This window comes from Buceros rhinoceros, unplaced genomic scaffold, assembly GCF_000710305.1.
Source record: "Buceros rhinoceros silvestris isolate BGI_N320 unplaced genomic scaffold, ASM71030v1 scaffold8862, whole genome shotgun sequence".
NCBI lineage: Eukaryota > Metazoa > Chordata > Aves > Bucerotiformes > Bucerotidae > Buceros > Buceros rhinoceros.
In genome coordinates, this window is record NW_010400715.1 from 2,102 (window position 1) to 24,834 (window position 22,733).

General features: G+C 38.1%; 1 protein-coding gene across 2 annotated transcripts; it reads left to right on the plus strand.

Annotated features, from left to right (window-relative positions):
- The first annotated feature begins 10,859 nt into the window (after positions 1 to 10,859).
- Positions 10,860 to 22,445, plus strand: NUDT4 (nudix (nucleoside diphosphate linked moiety X)-type motif 4). 2 transcript variants are annotated; one of them, XM_010131995.1, is made up of 4 exons: positions 10,860 to 10,966; positions 17,628 to 17,672; positions 20,078 to 20,162; positions 21,951 to 22,445. In XM_010131995.1, exons 1-4 carry the CDS (start codon positions 10,913 to 10,915, stop codon positions 22,151 to 22,153), a joined length of 387 nt encoding a protein of 128 aa, XP_010130297.1. In that variant the 5' UTR covers positions 10,860 to 10,912; the 3' UTR covers positions 22,154 to 22,445. The 2 variants fall into 2 exon arrangements, with proteins under 2 accessions (XP_010130297.1, XP_010130298.1); XM_010131996.1 differs by having other exon boundaries at positions 10,862 to 10,966; positions 20,075 to 20,162; positions 21,951 to 22,424.
- Positions 22,446 to 22,733: the final 288 nt, after the last annotated feature.

The following is a 22,733-nucleotide window of genomic DNA, read 5'->3' on the forward strand; positions in this document are numbered from 1 at the left end:
TATCTGCAGACAGCTGTCATTCCTTTCTTAGAACTTTTTTGATGGACTTGAAATCTTAAAGCCTTGTCTCTTAAAAGCTTTTTCTTTTTCTGATTATCATGGTATCTCTTTCATTTCCTTTTGTTTGACAGCCATTTTTTTGGAATTGTGGTATCTTAAGTATTTAGAATCTTTTCCCACCTTGAAGTCTCAACTTGTACCAGAAATTCTTAGTGTCCTGTGCATTACTTCCACAGTATGTTCTTCTTAACCAGATGCAATCCTTCTGCAACTTCAGCATGAGAATCCCCTGGTGATATCATGTCTTAGGGACACTGCCTCTCAATTTGGGACCTACAAATTTTTCTGCTCATCACCAATGAAAATGAATGTAGTCATTAAAACATTTAGCATCTCTATTGTTAATCATCATTAACCAAATCTTCTTACAGCTTCTTGATCTGTTTCCTCTCTGTATTGCACCTCTTAGGCTACCTTTGTAGCCTTGTTGAAGCCCATGTTATGGCTGAGTTCTGTGAACAGTGAAGCAACATGTCAGTGGAAGACATCTGGTAATGGTTTTTTTTTTTTGTAAAACCATATTGTATATCCATTCATTTTCTGATCACTTATTTCTTAATTCGAGATATAGATGGGCTCTAGAATACCACTGAGGCAAAATTCAGTCCACTGGTTTCTGCAGACAATGCTGAATTCCTGTACTGCATTCAGTTGCTGAATTCCTACTCTCCAGCTATAGTATCCTGTCCAATTAGACTTACCAACAGTCTGCTGCCAGACTTAAAACTGTCGAGTCAGTTGGGTGTTACAGGCTGGAAACTGGGCTTGCCCGCAGTCTTGCAACCTGTCAAGAGCTTTTGCTTGGTCTTAAGAGCTTGTAGTGCAGCTGAAAGCATGTACTTGAGATGACTGGTGGTTGTCCAGATGCATCACTACAAAAATCCTCCCTTCTTGTTTCTTCAGATGACTCCACAATATGTCAGTTTAGTGCTATATAGCCCATTTTGGTTTAGAATTTGTAGCCTTCTCTCTTGTAGCTATGATACTGTATGATTTTAAGAAAAAAAATTAACCTGGAAGAGGTTATGTGACCAGCAGCTTTGGATTTTTTCTTAGTGTTTTAGAAGAAAAACTCTTAGACTACTATTTTGGTGTCTCAGTGCTGTCATTTGAGCTGAAGAGAGAGCAAGATGGCTGGATGTGAGCTTAAGTGCTGTCTCCTTCAGTCATTCTTAATGGAAATGAAGCAGTAATTGTGAGCACTGTCTGCCCTTTGAATGAGGAAAAATTGCTGGAAATGAAGCAGGAAAAAAATCCCATGAAAAATGAAACAAGGCTATGTGGGCATGAAATGTGTGGGGGCTGCAGGCTTTTTGCTTTGAACAAGCAAGAAGCTGTTAGGTGTTTCCAGCAGACTGGGATGGGCTGGTAGATTTGTGTATGAGGAAATGCAAGTCTCTTCTGAGCAATGAGGAGATGTGGATGGCAGCTTCAGGATAAGCCCGCAGGAGAACCTCTGTCTACTGTGAGGACTGACTGCTTCCGCGGGTTGGAATTGCTTATGCATTCGGTATTCTGCAAACAGTGGTTTAACATAAAATGCTGCTGTCTTAGGGTCTGGTCAGAGGATAGGCAAGGAAATTCTTAACCTCTCAAAGCAGAGAATGAGGCAAGCCTTTAAAGCTGCAAGAGCAAATAGTAATAAACATATTTTTCCTAATCATTTAGAAGCTAATTTAATTTTTCTTCCATCAACTACATATTATACAACAAATGAGCAGCTATTTTTAAATACCTTGAATATAAAACTTGAATGCATTCTAATTATTTTGGCATCTGTAACACTGCTTTATGTAATTGAATATAGTATTGAAAGCCCTACTTTAGTGTTCAGCCAGCCGTTGTTAGTGGCAGATCTAAAAAATCATTTCATATGCAAAAAAAGCCTTCAAGCTTTTCAATTTTTAATTTTGCTATTTTTGTTGTTCAGTCTTTTGTACAAGAGATGAAAATAGATGGCAAGGGTTTTCTGTTAGTATTGAGACAATAGTGAGGGTTACTGTGTTGTCACACACTTACGGGAAATCTAGATTTTTTTATTATTATTCTCTGTAGCAGGGCATACACTTGCATGACAGTTATTGCCTCTTAACTTTGAGTTAAAAATTATAGGCTCCTAGTATTGTATTGCCTTTTTGGTATGGTTTAGAGAATTTTATTTCTTGGGCTGTAGAACATCAAGACTTAAGTCTTTGTTTAATCTACTTTATTCTGGTGGTCAGTGTTTCATTATTTTAAAAAATAGTGTGTTTCAGTTTTATACAGCTGTTGTTTCCTATTGACAATGGTTTTATTTAGGATAATGAAGGAAAAAGCAAAATGTAACTTTTGTTTGCCTTGGTCTAAATAGTCTGGAAACCAGAAAGACCTGTTGTAATGTAACCTGATCTATAAAATCAGTGCCCAGAAGTGTCACCTGGCTACCCTGGCAAAATGGGGTGTTCTAGGAATCATTGTAAATAAACTTGCACAGTGATGAAAGATCTTCCACACTTGACTTGGAATTTGTCATTTTGTTTCTTTATCCTTCAGTGTAAGCTCTCAGTGTAAACACACAGATAATGTGTGCTTTAAAATATAACTTGGAGTATGACCATGGCACCATGTTTAAGGCTAGTATACTCTTCACTGCACTGAATGGACTCATACAGGGTATTTAGCTTACTCCTCGATTGCCTAATAGAATGTAGGCGTATTTTAAAATACCAGAGAAGATGTGATTCAAGATGCATTTCATGCTTGTTTTGTCTCATGTCCTGCTAACGTACAGGAGGAATAATTGACATAGGGTGATTGCTGCCTTAGTATTTCCTCAGCATTTTCTTGATATTTGGATGTCATCTGTGTGGTGTAGGAAGGGTTATAGCTCAAAAAAATAAAGATCTATAATAAGCTTCCAAAATGGCTCTTTATGATGTGTCTACAGAGACAGCGTCTGCTTATGGTGTATCCCTGCAGGCTTGTATGGGGGTTTTCAGTGGTTTAAGCTTGTGTTAATGTTAAAAATAATTGAGTATTAAGTTGCTGTGATAGGATTTATGTATCAGGTAACCAACTTAAACACAAGTGCTTTGCTATCCCTGTTTCCACAGAAAAACATCCTTCTGCAAGCATTGCATTTGCACCTTGCTTTCAGGCTGGGATCTTTTTTGACAAACTGTAACTGCTTGTCAGCAGTGGAAGCCTGCAAGTTTGGTAAAGCTTTAGGAATTTAGCTGTCCACCACAACAGGAATTCAGTTTTCACTCATGCCTTTTCAGATATTGAAATCAGTCAACCATAAGCTATTTTTTTTATTGTAAAATCCCAATTATTTTTTTTCAGAATCTATGGTAATGTCTGTGCCATACAAATGTGTTTAATGGGGTCAATAGTTGGTCAAAATGGGTTGATGGGGGAAGAAAACTTGGCTGTACCTGTCTAACAACAGGCTAAGGTGTCCTGCCACAAACCGTGTTTTGCCCTGTTTAGAAGATGCTGGGTTTTTGAACTAGTACTATTTGTAAGTGTTTAGATGCCTGAGAAAATATTCTTTATAGCTTACTTGCACCATCTTAAGATTACTTTGGGGATTTAAACTGGTGGCTTGGTTTCTGTTTGAATTGCCCCAGTTAACTCAGTGGCACTCAAAACTTCTAAGTTAGCCTTCTCCATGAAATAGCAGAATAGCAGTCTACAGAAATACCTACTCAGAAGTATATAGTTAGAGATATATACGAACATATGCACACACACATATATGCATATATATCTCTAGCTAGGATTTGTAGCTATGTTTTTTTTAAACATCCTTTGTAGATATGTGAGTTAATGGACCACAGGTGGATGTGTATCTTTTTCTAGTCTTGTTTGTAGAACGCTTTAAAAGCTTATTTTAATTAGGTGCCTTTCTGACTTAGTGCTTAAGCACTTCAATGGAACTGGTCCTATAAACATAAATATTTACAACAAGTTTTGTCTTCAAAGATGTGTGGGGTTTTTTCCAAGTACCTCAAAGACAAAAAAGGCTAAAAGGTAACTGGTACTTGTCTAGAAGTAACCTTGTCATGTCTTTACCTGCATCTGAAAGGTTGTCAAAGACTTGGAGCTTTTGCTTCTGACAAGTGCTTGGAAGCTGATCCCTTAGTCAAACAGATTATGTTGCTGAGTAACTGATAAAGCCCACCTCTCCTGCTCAAGATTAGGCTGTGGTTTTCAAATTAAAAAGAAATGGGCAGCAATATGAGTTTTAGCTCTTCCCCTACTACTGTATGAGTTTTCTTCCTTGGTCTATGTTGGCAAACATAAGGGAAGGGCATACTGAAAAGTGGATTGGGGAACTAACCCAGCATGAGAAGTAAAGCCTTTTATAGGCACTTGTGGGGTCTTTCTTGTTTGTTTGCAACCAAGATCTCCTTTTGCCATATGGCTTGGTGCAAGATCCACACCCTTGATCGCACCATGAGACCTGTCACATCTGATTTTCTGAAGCATGCTAAAGTTCAGGGGGAGATCTAATGTTACAGGTGACTTGAGTGCTTGTTGATATGAGGAAATGTGTTCTGATTGATGTACCATAATAGTATAGTGCTGTCTGTTCCTGATAGGAACACTTCAGCTGTGGGTTTTTTGTTCTATCAAAACAAAGTTCTTGAAATAGCCTGAGGAAGATACTAAAATTCTGTATCACTGTAACAACTTGTTAGCCAAATATGTGAATTCCATGTGAAATAAAATTTATAGAATAATATAATTTTAATTGCAAGTTGAAGCAAATTTCTGGAAAAGGATGAAGTTTTTCTTCCTAATGCCATATAGCCTTAAAATTGGAATATCTCAAAGGAAAAATCACTTGCAGATCTGATTCTGAAGTATTATAAAAATAAATGCATGTATGTCTTTATCATTTGTTTTCAGAATGCTGGTAAAGTTGCACTGATTGATGTCCAAGCATCGTACTGCTACTTTGAAAAGTGATCTTTGAAATTGGGAGGACATTTCAGACTTTATTTAATATGTTGTATAGACAGAACCCAGTGTTCTGGGTTGCTTTCAGGATGCTATGCTCGAGTTAATGAGTGTTGGGATTAATGTACTGCTAGCTGTTATGCCATTTCTCTGCTGCTCTGCTAGTTCCTGTTGATTGAGACTAAGCCTTCTTTTTAACCTCTGTCATAGCTGGGGACTGCTTTTCAGTCTGTCTGCAGAGTACTTTGCTAGAGGTTCTTGAATTGGCTTAGGCTGATCTGGAATTGGGCAGTCGCAGTCATGGCTTTCTGCCCCAGTTTGTGCAGTGCTTACCCTTGTACGGCTGTGTACTGATCAGTCTTGAGTGTGTGCAGGACAAAAACTAATCTTTAATGGTACAAGTTAGTTTACAGACAGATCAGCTTCCTGAACAGATTCTACCAGTGTAAGGGAGAAAGTAAAGTTGTTGCAGCCTTGACTGTAATTAGCTTTTAAGTCTGATCTGAAGGCTTTTTACTACTCTACAATAACTGTGCACACTACATCTCCAGGTAAAAAAAAATACTTTTGAAAATTATTGCAGTACAGAACGAGGACTGTAAGCAACTACTCTACTGAGAATATTTGCAGGAAGACAAAAGTATGTGCCTTACTAAAAGCTACCTGCGTGGCATTGCTACGTCAAGTTGTAAAGCTCTTAGTACATTTGTCAACTTTCTGGAGTCCAAAAAGAGACAATGGCAGGACAAGGATACCGCAGTAACCTTTAGGGGAAATGAGAAGCTCTTTCAGAACTGCTGAAATGAGGCAGTGATTCTTAAAATAGCAAAAAGTGTTGGATAATGGAAATCTCTAACTACCCAACAGCAGGTTTGCATGTACTCTCTAATTTAAAAGGTGTGCTTTTGCCTAAAAATTCATACAACGAATCCTGCAAATATGATCTGGAGTTTAAGAGGTGCTTTTTCTTGCTCTGGAATAATGTTTTGGAGTTGTAGCATTCAGTGTAGTTTCCCAGTACTTTCAAGGAAGCTCCTGAGCTGAAAACAATTGGAGCTTGGAAGTGTTAGGGAGTAATAAATTATTTCCTGCTTGTGTTCTTCCCTGAGCATCTGCTGATGGCTGTGTTTAAACAAATCATAGAGCGTGACTGACCCTCTTGTCTATTTGGATTAAGCCATCTTTGACTCTTTCAGGTGCTTGTAACTTTGGCAGACCAACCATGTAGGCTGGAGTTTCCATACTGAGTGTGCTCCATTGTATTATATTAACCTCCATCAAGGTGGGTCTTGGTTTTTTTTTTTTCTCAGAATGGGATTAGGTTTTTCCTCTTGATATTTCTGATGCCTGTGAGAAATATATCTGTATATCTGTTCTCTCTAACAGCATTTTGACATATTTTGTACCTGAGAGGTAATTCTGGCTGCCTTTATGATGTTTCCTGTACTCTGACCAGTTCAAAGCTTCTGAAATGGTTTGCCTGTACTCACCTTTGTAGAGCTTGGGAACTAAATCCTTCATCTTCCGTGCATCTGCCACCGTCTCTGCATGGTGTTTAGTCACACACCTGAGCAATGTAGTGTTCTTTGCAGCTAAGCCACATATGCTCAGTGGTCTTTTGGGGGCAAGGGATTGATTCTCTTCCTCTTGAGAGTTGTTCCTTCTAAACTGCCAGTTTTACTATTAAAAAAGGCAAATGTAGTTATTTCCATCAGATAACTCAAACAAGAGGTTGGACATAGGTAGGATTAGTGAGGATGAAGAGAGGGGAGACAATGGGTGTGCAGTGGGGAAGAGAATAGATGTGATTAGACTGGGAGGAGAGATCTTACGAAGACATCTGACATTTTCTATGGAACTGGAGTGTTACCTTTTCAACTGTTGGTTTGTTTTTCTTTGCAATTAATACATCTGCTATTGAAAAAATCCCATCTCGCAGTTGGTTTACAGTGGCTCTGCTTCTGTTACTTCATTACCTCAAGTTGTGGATGACTCTGCTGCACAGTCAGGAGTCCAGCTGTGGGGGTTTGTTCTATGTAGCAAGTTTCAACCTTAACCTTGCTTTTTTTTATGTAAAATGACTTTTAGTACCATCACAGTGCCCTGCAATTAAGGAAAACAGAAAGCAATGGATATTTTGTATAACCATAAGTGATTTTCTACCTTTTTGAGTGCTTGATAAGAAAAATAGAGGAATAGCTTTTGGTTGTCATTTGTATTACCGTGAGCTGCTGCCACTTTAGTCTTCTGGAATATGACTGCAAACTGTTTAACAAGGGTTTTTTTGACCTGAGAACGCTAAAGAGGCCAAAACTTTGGCATCTTTCTCTGGGCATTTTCAGTTGTTTGTCTGCAGGCTTAGCATTTATAATGAGCAAGTCCCATGATGCCACATGCTCGGTAATTACCTTTGGGTTTTTGGTAAACCATATCTTAAGTATATTGATAGGTGCTTATTACAAGTAGGCTGGCTAGCAGTTTCTCTTCCTCACTGCCCTCAAAGGTCATTGCTATTCCTGGTCTTGAAAACAAGGTGAAAATTTGGCTAGTAAGACTCAGTGGAAGAATTTTTCTGTTTATTCTCTTAACTGAATTTTGCAGCTTTACTTTCTCACTTGGTAAAACTATGGAAAGTAATTGCTTTACCTCAGTCTTTGGAATGAAATAAACTTAACAATATGACTAGGCAGGCAGATTTGATGCCATTACTCTGTACTTTGGAAGTCTTTGAAGGAGAGTCATCAACAGTAAGGCATTTTGAGAGACATGGGAAAGGTGGTGATCGCTAGCAAGTAATACGATGTGAGAAATCTCATTCCTTTCTCTGCATTCAAAGATAGGAATACAGATTTCTCTCCGTAGGAAGTACTTCTGTTTCTTCTGAGCCTAATGAGGTTATGGTGTAAAATTTGGTATACATAGGCCAGAAAAAATGTAACTGTGTGAAATTACGCAGTCTTGTTTTGTAGTAGACTACTGTAGTCTGTGTGAACATGATCCTCCAAAAAGACTGAATGTCCAGGCAACCTAGATCTCTAATCTCCCGGTTTGCTTATCTTAAGGGAAGATGAATTGCTGGCTTTCGGCTGATGATTTTGCACCTCTTTCGGTGAACGAGTGCATTGCCAACCAACCACAGCTTTTTGGTGTCTTCATTTTTAAGTGATCTGTATATTTACAGTCTAGTCATTCAGATACCATGGAATTTGTCTTCTGCCCACTTACAGATGGAAACACCTGAAAACTACATCCACTACATGGAGTGAGAAACAACACACCAAAAACAAACATGCAAATGAGCGCAGGATTACTTACAGAGAATCTGTGTGGAGTGCTTTTCAGCTTTCCCACACAATCCTGTAATTGCTAGCTATCAGCTCTCGGCTTTTGTAGAAATCAATTACCACTAGAGTACATTTGTGCTAGCATAGCCCAGGACAGAGGCCTCATGCCCTAGAGGCTTCAGATGTTACTGGGTGGAAAACATGGTGTCTTAAGGTCTTGGCAATATACCTCAGTGTGGTCCCTTGGATTCAGACTGTCAGAGCAGTGGGATCACAGGAGAATAAGCATAGAGGGAAAGATTCTTGAGAAAATGCTCCAGTTCCAGGGTTAGTGGGGACTTAGTTGCAAAAATGAACTTGCAGGCTGTAATGCTTAGGAGTTTATTGTATGTATAGCTGCACATTGGTTAATATATTTTAATGTGGATTACTTGCTAAATGTATTTATTTCTGATTTTTAAAAGGGTAGTTTAAAGCTAGCAGATACATAAATCCAGCTCAGAAGACTATTGATCAGGTTAGCAGTAGTTAATGACTATATATAAAGGCATAAAAAATTCATGGAATGGTTCTAGAATTCCTGACAGAACCAGCAACTTGATTTATGCCTTAGTAGTAATTAAGAATTTTATATTTAGCCTTAACTAAACAATGATTGCAGATTAAAACCATTCTACCAAGCTGGGAATGATTTTAATGTGGTATAATCATCCTTTTGTTCATCATTGTTGCTAGGTTCCACGTGACTCCAGTGAGTGCTGGTTTCATCAGCAGAAAATAATGTGTAACACTTATGTCTGGGATCCCACAGTGAATTCATAACTTGATTTTTACAACTGCTCTTTAAGCATTGCTGACATGGTGGTTCTTTGTAGTGATATAGATGCTCCACCTTTGTGTTCAAAAACTTTTTCTAAAACTTCATTTAGTAGAGCTGTACCCTCTGGGAATCTTCCGTTAATATCAAAGGATCCTAAGAAACTAAAACCTTTGGTTGTAAAGATCAAGTTGAGATGTATTTGTGTCTAATCTTATTACCTTTGCTGACTATTTCTAAGTTTTTTCGATAGCTGAATAATATATGGGAGTTGTCTGAAAATTTAGATCAGATGCTAAGAATGATTCTGTACTAAATGAGGCCTCTGCTGTGCTTCTTCGCATAGGAAAAATTTGGGGGAAATTAGTAGTGGAGAATCCTTCAGAGTAGGACAATCTCGAGTGCAAATAAAACAAACGTTACAACAAGAAAATACCTGTCAGAGGAGGCTCTTCTAGGTGCACCTCGGTATGTATGTGCATTCACAAAGGTATGCAGTCATGTTAATGGCACTCCTCAGTTCCTGTAGGTGAACCTGCATTTTATTTCCATGAGTGCTGAAGTAACATAGGTGATAAGCATTTCCCTGTTGCCCTCATCAGGAAATCATTTTCTTACTTAATCCAACAGTATGTGAGTTCAGAGACCAGAAAGGCAGTTGGTGAGGATTGGACTGTCACTTAAGTCTTCTGGCACCAGTCAGAACTTTAACCTTTAGACTGACGTGGTTGCTGCTAGTCTTCTAATTGCTTTTAAAGATTTGAGCAACGACCCGGTTTCTTTGCTCCCCGCAGCTGTCCTTTGACTTCTGGGTAGGGCTTCTGTAAGTATTATCTAGAATGTGAAGGGTGTTACTACACGGATGATTATGTCTTACTGATCAGGGCACGTCTCAAACACAAGCTAAACTGTTTGTTTCTATGTGATCCTGTGTTATATTCATCAATGTGTAGGAGTTACACTACTTCAAATATGAGGTGACCTGGTTTGTTTAAAATCTTCTCAACTCTGAATACTAAGGACAGGCCCTATAGACAGGAGGATTAAAGTTGGTATATATCAATATAGGTCCAGGTTACAGTCAATTAAAGTGTCTTGAAAAAGATTATTAAATCTAGAAATCATTTAAAATTCAATGTGTTGCAGTTTTTTCTCTTACAGAAGAAAGCAAATTGGACAAGGGCAAATGAAGTACTCTTTATAACTTAAATACTGTAAGCACACCATGCTAATGTAACACTTCAGTAACTGCAAAGAAGCTTGTCTAAGCCTAAATATTAGAAATATTTTCACAAGTCCATTTTTTTAGCCAAAAGATGCCATTCCAGAAGAATTAGTTTAACTTCTGTGTGATGAAAACGCCTTAATTTTAGCGCTTTACTGTCTACATGACCCTAAGACTTACCAAGTATAGGAGAACATTGTTATTAGAGTTTCATTGTAGTTCTTCATTCCTGTGCATATTGTATTGTGTATTTTTCGCATTGTGACTAAGCATCTGATGAAAGTATTTGTGCAAGGAGATTACAATGACATTGTTTTGACTTAGTTGTATTAAAAAGACTGGATGTTAATAATTTCACTTTTTTGTTTTACTTCCTACAACTTGTGGTTGCCTATTATGTTTCATTTCTAAAGACTATAATCCATCTGGCTAGATAAATAAGTGCACTGCTGAAAAAGTAAAATAGTACCACAATTCCTGACTTGTGAGCTGTATTTAACAGTCATTTGCAATTATTTATAGGTGCTGTTGGTAAGCAGTAGCCGGTACCCAGATCAGTGGATTGTACCGGGTGGAGGAATGGAACCAGAAGAAGAGCCAGGGGGAGCAGCTGTCAGAGAGGTGTACGAAGAGGTAACAAAACCAAAACAAAATCCAGCTTTTCTGCTGCTATCTCCAGATAGGAATCAAGAAGAGGGAACTCTACCTCCGCTGTCCAGGATTTGACTGTGACTTCCATGGTTGTGAAGTTCAAAGAACTGCAGTTACGTGTATTGGAATTGGGGTATAGTGTGGTGAGGTGAACTAATTAGCTTGTTTCCCAGCACACTTTCATTTCATAGCTACATTTCTGTCTGCTTTTGTACACGCTTGCTGAAAGTGGAATTGTGACTTTATGCTAAATGCTGTATTATAGTAGTGTGGCACTTCTGTCTTCGTGCAGAAAATACTTGACTCACAGTTCTAGAACTGACCATTGATATGTACCTTCCTAAGAAAGAGAAATAAACAGACCTTTGAGGAGATTCCAGACTAAATAGATTAGAAACGGATGTATCTGAGCAGTTGAAAATTCAATAATAAAAGGGCCTACTTAAGTACATTTAAGGCTCTTTAAAGAAAGCACTATAGGTATCGTCTCCCTTTCTATCTCTGCCCCTAACCCTGGGCAAAACAGAGCTTTAAGTCTTGATGAATTAATGCAGATTCCCACTCTGTTATGGTACTTAAATTTCAAATTCAAAATTCTGGGGTTTTAACTTGCTATTTATTTTTCCTAGACAACTATTAAAAATGTTAAATATTACTTGCATATATAACAGCCAAGACTGTAAGCTAGATAAAACTTCAAGAAAAATCAGTCAATTGATTTAGCTAGAAATTACGAAATGTGTAAGTGACCACAGATGAACTCTTAATTCTTTGTATTGTACTTAAATATTCTTATATAATACTTCGTATTATACTTACTAGCTGTACTATCTAGTTGTTTAACTTCTTTACTCTTAAGACTGGTTCTCCTGGGTCGTAGAGGCTTGGGAACCTGATGCACATGCAGCTTGCTCCAAATGCTGCCTGCTATTCAGTGTTAAAACGAGATCTTATGTGAACTAGGATTCAGTGACTCTCTTCTTTCTTATGGGGGAACAGACTAGTTCAGGATTCAGTGCTCTTAGCAGCCTTCATGCAGCAAGTTCTAGCATAAATAAGCCTCCAGACTTTGTCTTTGTCCCAGTTTTTCTGGGAGAGCCAATTTCCAGCTCCACAAGTCGTACTCAGATAAGTGCTTGTGTGTTCGTAAAAGTAAAGGAGGCAGCCCCAAGGCAGTCTGTTTGAAAGGAGCAAAGGTTTAGGATTCTAGGAATGAGTCAGCAAAGATTTGGGCTTCTAGGCAGTAGTTGCACCTCTGGAGAAAGTCCTGGCATGAGTTGACAGGTGGGATTAAAAAGCATTGGACCACTGGCTCAATGTTCTTGTGAACACTGGTAGTTTTAATCTCTGATCTGGCCTAAGACACAGTCCAAGCTGAGGGATACTAAAATCTCATCTCCTTGTCAAACTAGAGCTGACTGAAGTTACATGTTTGGATTTTTTCTTCTGTGGTGAAGAATGGATCATCTTGAAGGAACCTGTTTGCAGTTACTATGTCAGAGTTGCTGTCAGGATTTGACCAGCTATTGAAAGCTGCCCAAGTGGTCTGTCTTCTCAGCTTGCAGGGAGTGCAGTGCTACACGCAAAGCTCTCGGGCTGCCTTCATAGCAAAGTAGTATAGTAGTGAGAGTTGTGACTTGAACTGATAACTAGTTTGCTACTACCTGTGGTTCTGCCCTAAGAATAGTCTGAGGAACATTTCGAAGTCCTGGCTTGCAGATTTCTGTAGTGGTGCAGTGCGTGGCCTATGAGAAGGTTAAGCTGGGGATAGCTAAGGAATAAGTGTAGAATATTACTGGATGATAGATGTATCATCATAGAGTATAAACTGAGGCATTTTCCTCAGAAGTCAAACCAGTTTTTATTCAGTTATACTACAGTGGCTGTGTTTTGCATTTTTTTGTGATGTTCTGGAGTAAGACAGAAACTGCTAGCTATGTTCAGCTCTGAGCTGTGCTGGCAAATGCATAAGGATTTTTCAAGGGCTAGGGGCTTTAATACGCAAAAAATGATTTGGTAACATTTGTTCTACAGCTTCTGAGTTTCTGGGGTTTGATAGCTTGTGTAGCTGAGTTTTAAAAGTTCATGCCTTAAAGTAAAATATTCTTAAGCTCCAGGTTGAATCTTGTGTGTTGCCATGAGACTGCAAAGTGCCATTTTTAAAGAACAGGCAGAGTAGTATTCAGGGTTTTGACTTGAGCCATGGAAATTCATACTAACCTTTCTAGAGATGGATGTCCTTTCTATTTTTATACTAAGGTCAATGTCACCTGGCAAGCTGGTTACAGTACAGTGAAGTGAACTGTTAAAGAGTTTTGTGAATGAATAAGCTTCAAAGAGGCACACTGGCACTGGTTTGAACTGTTTCTTCAGTATTGGGTCATGCACAAACTAAGCATCAGTTTCCATTAATTTATTAAAACGGAAAAATTAATAGTGGGAGTTAATGGCATTTCTTAATGGTAGGAGTACTAATAGCTCATAATACGATAGCAGATAACTTGGAAGTTCCTTAGGTATAGCAAGTTTTTATAGACCTGAAAGTAGAATACCAAAATGCAGTTAACAATATGAAGCAATCCCAGAAAGGTATTAAACCTCATCTAAATGAGGAGCTACTCTGTTAATTAATTTGGAGTGTAGTCTTTAATTGGGTAGCATGAAAGATGGAAGTAAGTTGTTTGCACATGCAGTCTTCAGAGAAATATGACACAAATAATAAGCTGATGATGTCTAACCTCTTAAGTGGAGGGAGCACCCTCCCACTCCCTCTTTTTCCCTCCATATCCCCCAAACCTGAGACCCTTGCTTTGTTTGTACTTAGTAGTATATTGAAATACCTACTAAAGAATGTGTAACTCTTCCCAGACTTCTGTGAATATAGCTTCTAAGACACTGATTCTGAAGGTTAACCTGCTGCAACAGTGAAAATAGCAGTAATGTTATCTAAGACCTCTCACAGGAAATAGAGGAATCTGCTCCAGTGAGTGTCTGAATATTTGAAAAATGATTGGGTGTTAGAGACTAGGACTTAGGTGCCTTCAAAAAAGAAAAAAACCACTCTTTCAGCTGAAAGATTATACAGTGAAACCTTTTGGGTTTTGTAAGAGTATGCAAGGACAGCCAGGAATAGTATTGCACTGTTCCTTTAGGAGCGTAGCCATTAAAGTACTATCCAGCAGATCCCACAGTTAAAAATAACTCCTACATCTTTCAGATTTTAAGCAACTTTCTGCCCTGGTAAGCGGTTAACTTAAAAATTAAAGTGCAGGATGACTCTTGCTCCATCTACAGGAAACAAAAGGCAAGTCTGACTGCACACATGTGAGGCTGCAGTATATCTAGAGCTGCCAACAGGGAGTGACATACAGGCCCAGAAGATTATGGGATGAAGTGGGCAGTTTTCCCTCTTGTGGTTGGATTTAGACTAATACTAAAATATATGCATAAATTAGTATTTGAGACCTTAACTATGTAGTACTTGGACTTTCTTAGGGAATCATTCTAGGGGGGTGTACAAATTCAATAGCTTGTCTGTCAAAAAGGCTGGGGTTTTTCAGGGTTTTCTCTAAGTTTAGAGTGTCTTACAGGCTTATGGTAGCCTATAACATTATGTTTAGTTAACCATATTTTAACAGCCATGTACATAAAGGCCAAAGGAAGAAAAATATTTTTATTAAGAGACAAAATGGTTCAAAGTCTAGAACTTAACCAGTGTATTGGGTTAGAAGCATAAAATTGGCAAAGTGGAAACTTTATTTGACTTTCTAGGGAAAAAGCTGAAGCCAAAAGTGCTCTGTTTTTAACTTTGATACATTTTGAAGGAACTACACTAAGGTAAGAACTTGAAGGAAATGCTACTAGCAAGAGAGCTTAAATTGATGGTACTTTTTAAACTATGAAGATGATTCAGTTGAATCTGTTAATTTCAGAGAAAAATCATGAGACTTTAATTACCACCTTTTTATACTTCTGGGTACAGAAGTTTTCAAAAGACACTACTGTCTACAGGAATGATATGAAGATGATTCAGTTGAATCTGTTAATTTCAGAGAAAAATCATGAGACTTTAATTACCACCTTTTTATACTTCTGGGTACAGAAGTTTTCAAAAGACACTACTGTCTACAGGAATGATGTTACATTTTGGAAGCAGGTATCTTTGCCTAGAAGGTAACTAGACATCAGTGACAGTAATTGCATTTACATAGCAACATCTGGTTGCACAAAAGCTTCATTATAAGCTGTGGAGAAATTTTAGACTTAATGTAATAGAGATCTTCCAATTGTTCCATTCAGAATTACTCAGCTTAGAGTATTTGTTTAAACCAGTGATTTGCTTGGAGGGAGAATAGAGAAGTTAAGTAAATTCCACTTAGAGTAACATTGATGATGACTTACCATTGTGACTATGGATTACTACTAAGTGGAAAAATTTCCCTGTGAAAGCTCTGTGAGGTGTCTGTGCTCTGTATTGAGTATCAGTTGAACTCCCCCTTAGCAGTTCAGAGGAGCCCTCCTGCATCTACTGATGGTTGAGGTTTCTTGTCCTTGACAGCCCTGTTGCCATAGACCTGCCTTTAAGAAGTCTTTATTTGTTTGGAGAGTGGGGAGGTAGGGTTGGGTCTGGGGTAAGGTAGGCTCATTTTTTTCCTCTTTCTGTTAAGAGTATAGAACCTTTTAGAGCAGTTCCTTGTACTTGGAAAAGGGTTTTTTAATTTTTTTGAGAAACCTGTAGTGTCTGTACTGGGCTCCCCATCATCCTGTTAAGCCATACCTTTAAGGGTATTAAACAATCTAGTTCTTTGCTGCAATTTTAGGGAAGAAATAGAGAGATAACAAAACTTGTGCAGCTAAAACTGCACACTTAAACACCTGAAGTATTAAAAACAGACTAATCCCACAGATTCATGTTGCTGCTTTCAGTGGAACAGGATAATGGGAAATTCCTTTTTTTCAGTTGTTTGGTTTGCCATAAAGTAGAAATCTTAAAGGATATAGTGATTCCTAGATAGTGCTGCATGAGAAGAATGGCAAAAATTTTGGACAGAAGCATAAGTCTGTAGCCTTTCAAGTGCTGCTTCTCTTTTTAAAAATATACTGTACTGTTGAGGAAATCAAGTCTGATCAGCAAAACAAACATTTCTTCAGCATGTGTTTCTTTAGACTAATAAATGCTTTTTCACTACACAGGATAAAGCACAAGCAGTCTTTAGTGCCTGTTGTGGCATAGCCAATGCTTTCAGACCAAAAGAGGGGTCTGTCTCTTTCATAACTAATGTGCTGTTTGATCACTCATCTGAGTGGGTCCAGTTATATATTTCAGCTTCATGAGCTCTAACAGGTATCTCTGCCATCACAGCAGACAACCAGAAGAATACTGTATGTAGATTTGCCTCAACTTTACGTCTAACTCTGGCTCTAGATAAGCAAATTGCTTGCTGAGTTGCACAGGCTGTAATCAGACTGACTTCATCAAAGTTGCTTAATAAATAAGACCAGCCATCTGCTTTCTTGAAAAAGAAAGACACAGAAAATGTTCACTTGAAAGACCTCTATTAGACTTGCTGCTAAAGCCAGCCCAGTTGTCTGTCAGAGTTACATCTTTATATAAATCTTAAGTACAGTGAGTAAGACATCAGGAACTTTCTCTGGTTAAAGCTGGAAACAGTCTGAAGACCAGAAAAATGTCATCTTAGTGCTCAAGAAGCCCTATTTTAAATATCAGTTATACAACGAGACAAAAGAAGTCCAAATATGGCTTTGTCTACCAGTAGACTACATATGCTTTTATGTCTCGGGCATATGGACTGAGATCTGCTTAGAACAAATGGATGATCATAAAATGCTTCTGTGGGAAGAGGCATTATGTATTACTTCTGGTAAAGCAAACCCTCGAGTCTTCGTAGAATATAACAACCGCCTTAACTGTAGTGATAAAAATCACTAAGCGTGGGCTGATACACATAGGGGTTGCTGTAAAAACTTGGAGTAAAACTCTGAATTTAAAGCCTTTTTGAAGTTATAATAACTACAAAAAGAATTCAGAACTGTTTTTAGAGAATTTGGGATATAAATTTTGGGTTAAGATTACATGCCAAAAGCCACGCTTTTATTTGAAAACTAGCCTGGCGTACATGAAGTCGTTATGCTGCAAGATCTAGTAACCCACAGTTTAATTTGTTACTGTATTTAAAGTCTTGGACTTAAGTTTCTGTGTAAAAATAGCAATGGTGTTTTAATGATTCCTTATCTAGATTTATTATTACAGTACTTCAAATTATCTCTTGTCCTATCTACTTCCCTGGATTATTTCAGGATTGGATGTCATATTTCTCTTTATTGAAATACAGTACACAAAGAACATGGTAACTAAAATGGTATTTTGGTCTGCGTGGAAAACTTGAAAGATTTATGCAGTCTTTGATCCACTTGTTAAGATAAGCTTTTGTGCTCCAATACTGTATATACTCTAAAACTAGACACTCCAGAAGCAGTGCAGCACTGTCGAACTAAAATTTAGGTTAAAACATTATTAAAATAGCCCTAATAAGGCAGAGTATGCTGATGTAGGAGGCTGGTACTGATATTTTAGGTTTTGGAATAAAGCACATGTTAACAGTTTTCCCTCTTTGTTTTGTAGGCTGGAGTAAAGGGAAAGCTAGGCAGACTGCTTGGGATATTTGAGGTGAGCTATTTCTTTTACCTTTTAAAAACAATGAGGGTTATGTTTGGTTTTGCTTTTGTGAGGATTGATAAACTACAACATCAAACTTAAGACCTTAAGTTACTTGCCTATAACTTTGCAGTGCAATGGAAATGGAGTATTACACAGGTGATTTCCTTTAGTTGTGACATGATATGTGAAGATTTCATAGGACTTGGAACTTTCCTGAAAAATTAAGTTAGTACTTGGACAACATCTGGAAGTAACACAACAAAAACAAAAAAACCAACTGCTAAAAATAAGCAAACAACAAAACCCAACAGCACTGATGGATCTAGAATTTCTCAGATGTCACACATGCTTTTTTGGGGTCACTATTTTGACTTTTTATCTCTGAATTGATTTTGCCGAAGTAACTTGTCAACTTTCACACACCTAGATTGATAGTTCTGTATAAAAAGTATCTTACTATGGCTTTGATTCACAGAAAGAGCAAAGGCTTTGGATAGCAGATAAATCTCACCTTGAGCAATACTGCAGAGTTCAAAATTTTTATTTCGTAGCGTGAACATGAGACTCTGAACTACTGACATCATAAGGATGCATGCTAGACATAACTCTTCTAGTGCTGGCATTACCAGCCTCTGATCAGGTTCTAGACAGTAGACTGTAGAAATGTGAGTCCAGATTATAATACATCCAGCATTATTACGTTGTGCTGTGTGATGGGTGAGAGTGGAAGTCCTTCAGTCTAGTAGTAAGGTATGAATCTTCACAGTTTAATTGTAAAACCAGTTTTCAGAGGCAGTGTGCTCCTGACAGGGATTTCCTGAGTGAAATACATGACTAGCTGATATACAGTGCTACAGGTGTTGCCATTCCGAAGTATGGAAACTGTGACAAAATTGGAGGAGTTCTGTTTGTAGTTAGTATCACTCAACCTTTTTCTGATTTGTTTTAGGGTTTGAGTACACCTGGATGGTCCTAAACATTAAACTTGTCTATGTTTTAACTCTGCTGGTTAGTCTACAGAAATATTCTGTATTTCCCAGCTCAGACTGGAAAAAAACAAGACAGGATACTTATCTTGTTGCCTTAACACAGGGGCTGCAAGGGATGATGATACTTTGATAATTCAGTTGTATGTTCTTCTGAAGCCATCTACCACCATCTGGACCAGAGGAAAATTCTGTGTTGAGTGGAACTTCTCTAGATTACTTTGAATTTAAATTAAGGCCCTATCTACTTCACAGACCCTCAGTGGGACTAACATGTTGCAATCTGGGGATGGAACTAAGACATTGGAAATGCTGCTGCTGCTGAGTCCTTATATTCTGGAACTACAGCCAGAAAGGACTTGTGTTATAGATGCATCCACTCCATTTAATAGTGATACTGACAAAGAACTGTCTTGGAGTATTTGTATCTTCTAGTAAAGCACAACAGTTTAAAACTATGTTAAGTGAAATGGAGTTAAGTAGGAATGGCTATTAGCACAAGGATAAAACCTTCTGTAAGGGGAGCTAGGGCGTAACATCTCTTGGTTCTTAATATAGCTGTAATTGTAGAAGCTCCTTGGTTTTCTAATTGCTCAGTTTTTTTCCAAGGGGTGGTATGGTTTGGCTGGTTGGGTAGCACCTTTAACAAGGCACTGCTGGCCTGCTTTGGAGTTACCAGAGAGCAATGTCTACACACACCTCGCACGGACTGGCTGCAGCGCAGCCATCCTGCCCTGTGCAGACTGCCTCTGTCAGTCTCTGTGTTTGGCCTGACTTGTTCAAAAATCATGTGCTTCCTAAATAGGTGGTTAGTGTGAGAACGTGGCAAACCTGTGCAGTGAACGATGGCAGTGATTTTTGTATTGGCCATGACTGCAGACATAGGCTATTTAATTTGCCTCACTTAACTGAGTGAAACTTTTATAGCCAGTATTACAGAGATGATCTGGCCATGTGATGCAGTGGTTCCATCTCGCAAGGGTTTTTTAATAACCTTTCATCTAGGAATGTGAATTGTAGAAGCAGTTTTAGCAAATGCACTCAACTGTGCTAACTTACAACATATGTAAAAGATGTAATTAGATAATGTAAAGTAATGGGCAGAACTAGTGGACAACTGCTAATGCTAAGCTGGATAACCAAGAACATAATTGGGTCCCAGCTTCACAACCTCCAAATTTGCTTGGGTTGGGGTTTTTTTTAGCCTAGTAAAATAGAATAGCTGTTTCAAATAACACTTCGGTTTTCCCATCCTTTTGGGCCTGCTCAGTACAGATGTTTAATTAGTGAAAATAAAAGCCAGGTTTTGCTGCCAAGTATCCTTCAGAGGTAAGTTATTTCTGATCTTAGTTGTGGTAAGTCTGTAAGGTTTTTTGGGGTTTTTTTTTTTGCTGAGAATTAAAATGTCTACTTCTAACATTCAAGCAGAACCAGGATCGGAAGCATAGGACATACGTTTATGTTCTTACTGTGACGGAAATACTGGAAGACTGGGAGGATTCAGTTAATATAGGTAAACTCATTTCTTTTCCTCATATGCTACGCTTAATGTATTAAGGAAACGTCTTTCATTTTCTGAAGCAATTCACACAGTCCTAGGGGAAATATTAATGCTGTTCTATAAACTGAACTGAACATCGTGGAAATTGTGATGCTTTTGTACACCTATAACTAGGGTTGCTTCTGATTTATTGTGTTATATTAATTAAGGTATTATAAGTATTATGATCAAATAAACTTATTAGTTGCTGATACAGATCTTAATTTTTTTTTCAAGGCCAAATATTATACTGGTAAATTATTTTGTCTTTAAAGCTGTAGGGTGTTTTTGAAAGTGTCTTTGGAGGGGAAAAAGTCTTAAAGTTTTGAAGTTTTTTCTCCTGATTCTTCTGGGGACAAAAAATAACTACTATTTACTTTCACCTTAGTGTAATTTTTCAGTAGTGATAGTGCTGACCTTAAGAGGTATCTGTTCCTATATAGACATCTGTTATACAGATATCACTGTCAAACAGATTAACATAGTTAGAGTAACAACCTTTGCCAAGTCCTATGGATCTTCCACTTCAAATACTGATTAGGTAAGCATTAGCTAGTTCTGTTAAGTTTTAAAAAAAAAGCTTAGTTTGTTCAGTGCATTTGCCCAGCTGAAATTTTAATTAAGAATTAGTATAAAATATTACGTCATATTACATTTGATCAAGCTTTGCCCTTCTCAGGAGGTGGTACTTCAGGAATGTTAACATTCATAAACTTAGCACTGTTGATCTGTCAGCATATGGCTTGTGACTGTGAGGATGGCTTTAAAACTGTGCTCGGTTTTTCAGGTGGAGGGAGAATGCTTTGTTTCTGATACTATCAAGTTGTGGGGAGTATACCCTCTTAATTGCATGGCAGGTTTCTTGTATAGCAACACAGACCAGTGGCCTGTTACTGAAGAGGATCGATAATGGCAGGGATGGGATTGTTTTGAGGGGGGGGTTGTACCTGGAACTGTATAGGGCCCGTGACGGCAGTACTGGTCTGCTCCTGCTTAGCACCAAGCTGTGGGGTAGGAGGGAGCATCTGGCACCAGGGCTACTGACTGCTTCCTTCTGGGGACTGCTGCTGGCAGTGGATGAACAGCCCTGGTAGGGCCGTGTACCTTGGTCCTGAGACATCTATGAACTGCTTGTTTAATAATGTTCAAGCACAGTACCTGTAACACTGTAAAAACAAATAAAAAACAGAATTAATCTTACTTTTAGCAATACTATCCTTGACCTTGTGTGTAAGTATTTTCAGAGGCTTCTAATTTTAAAGGACTTGTTTAGATAAGTTCCAAGACTTACACATACGGTATAGGATGTAATATTTTTTAAAGCTAACTCCATACATGGATATGTTTTGGGGATGGAACACTTTTCTAAATCAGACTGAGCCATTCTCCTTCTGTAACTTCATGTGTTCATGCTTCAAATTGGTTTTCTGCTAGACGTGACAATGTAGGAAGGCAGTATTAAGTCCTTAATAATCTTTGTGAGAGGACTAAATGTGGCTTTTGGAGCATATGAATTGCCATATGAGCTTCTGCCCAGTATGTGCTTCAAGAGTTATCTGAAAGGCTTTATTATGAACTGCATTTCAGTAAGCTTGAGTGAATCTCTTGTGTTCATCAGTTCTGTCAAGGTGTTTTCACTCTGTATCTTTTGCCTAACAACTTGTACTTCTAAAGTAAGAGAAATGAATGGTGAGATAGCAAATGGTGCTATTACAAATTTCTAACTCTGGGTTATTTTCTTTGTGGATTATACTCATTCAGGAAGGAAAAGAGAATGGTTTAAAGTAGAAGATGCAATCAAGGTCCTTCAGTGTCACAAGCCCGTTCATGCAGAGTACTTGGAAAAACTGAAACTGAGCTGTTCACCCACTAATGGAAACTCGGTGGTTCCCCCTCTTCCAGATAATAACTCCTTATATGTCACTTCTGCACAGACTTCTGGGTTGCCCTCTACTGTGAGATAAACATTTGGATTACCTTCTTATTCATGTCATCACAAGGGGAGACATCTGTGATCATATGTAGGCATCTGTATAACTGTCAGTTCTAGGTGAAATATGTGAATGTGTCATAACATCAAATCTATTTGAACATTTTTTTCTTTTTAACAATGTAAAATAGCATTTCAGCAAACCAAAGCCATATATAGATTTTTTTAAGATGCCTTAAGAGGCCATTTTTAAAAAAAAAAGGAAACTTGACTATATAAATTTCCATATCTGCTAAAATAAAATAACACATCTCAGTCGTGTTCAGCTTATTTAAGACATGTCAGTTCTAGTCAGTAGTTCTGCAAGAGTACTCGCTTAGAAAAAAGCTGGAGGAGATAGTCATACACTAAACTCCTATTTGGTAGCCACAGATGAAGCACTGGGATCTTGAGATGGGTAAACAGGTGTGGTGAAGGCAGAGCTGTGTGACTGTAGTAAAGCACAAAGCCTGTCGAGAGCAAAGGCTGCCCCCATGAAGCACTGCTTGCCTGAGTTATCCAAAAGGTTGCCTTGTCCTGTGCAGTCTTCAGGTAATGTGTAACCAGAGCAAGAA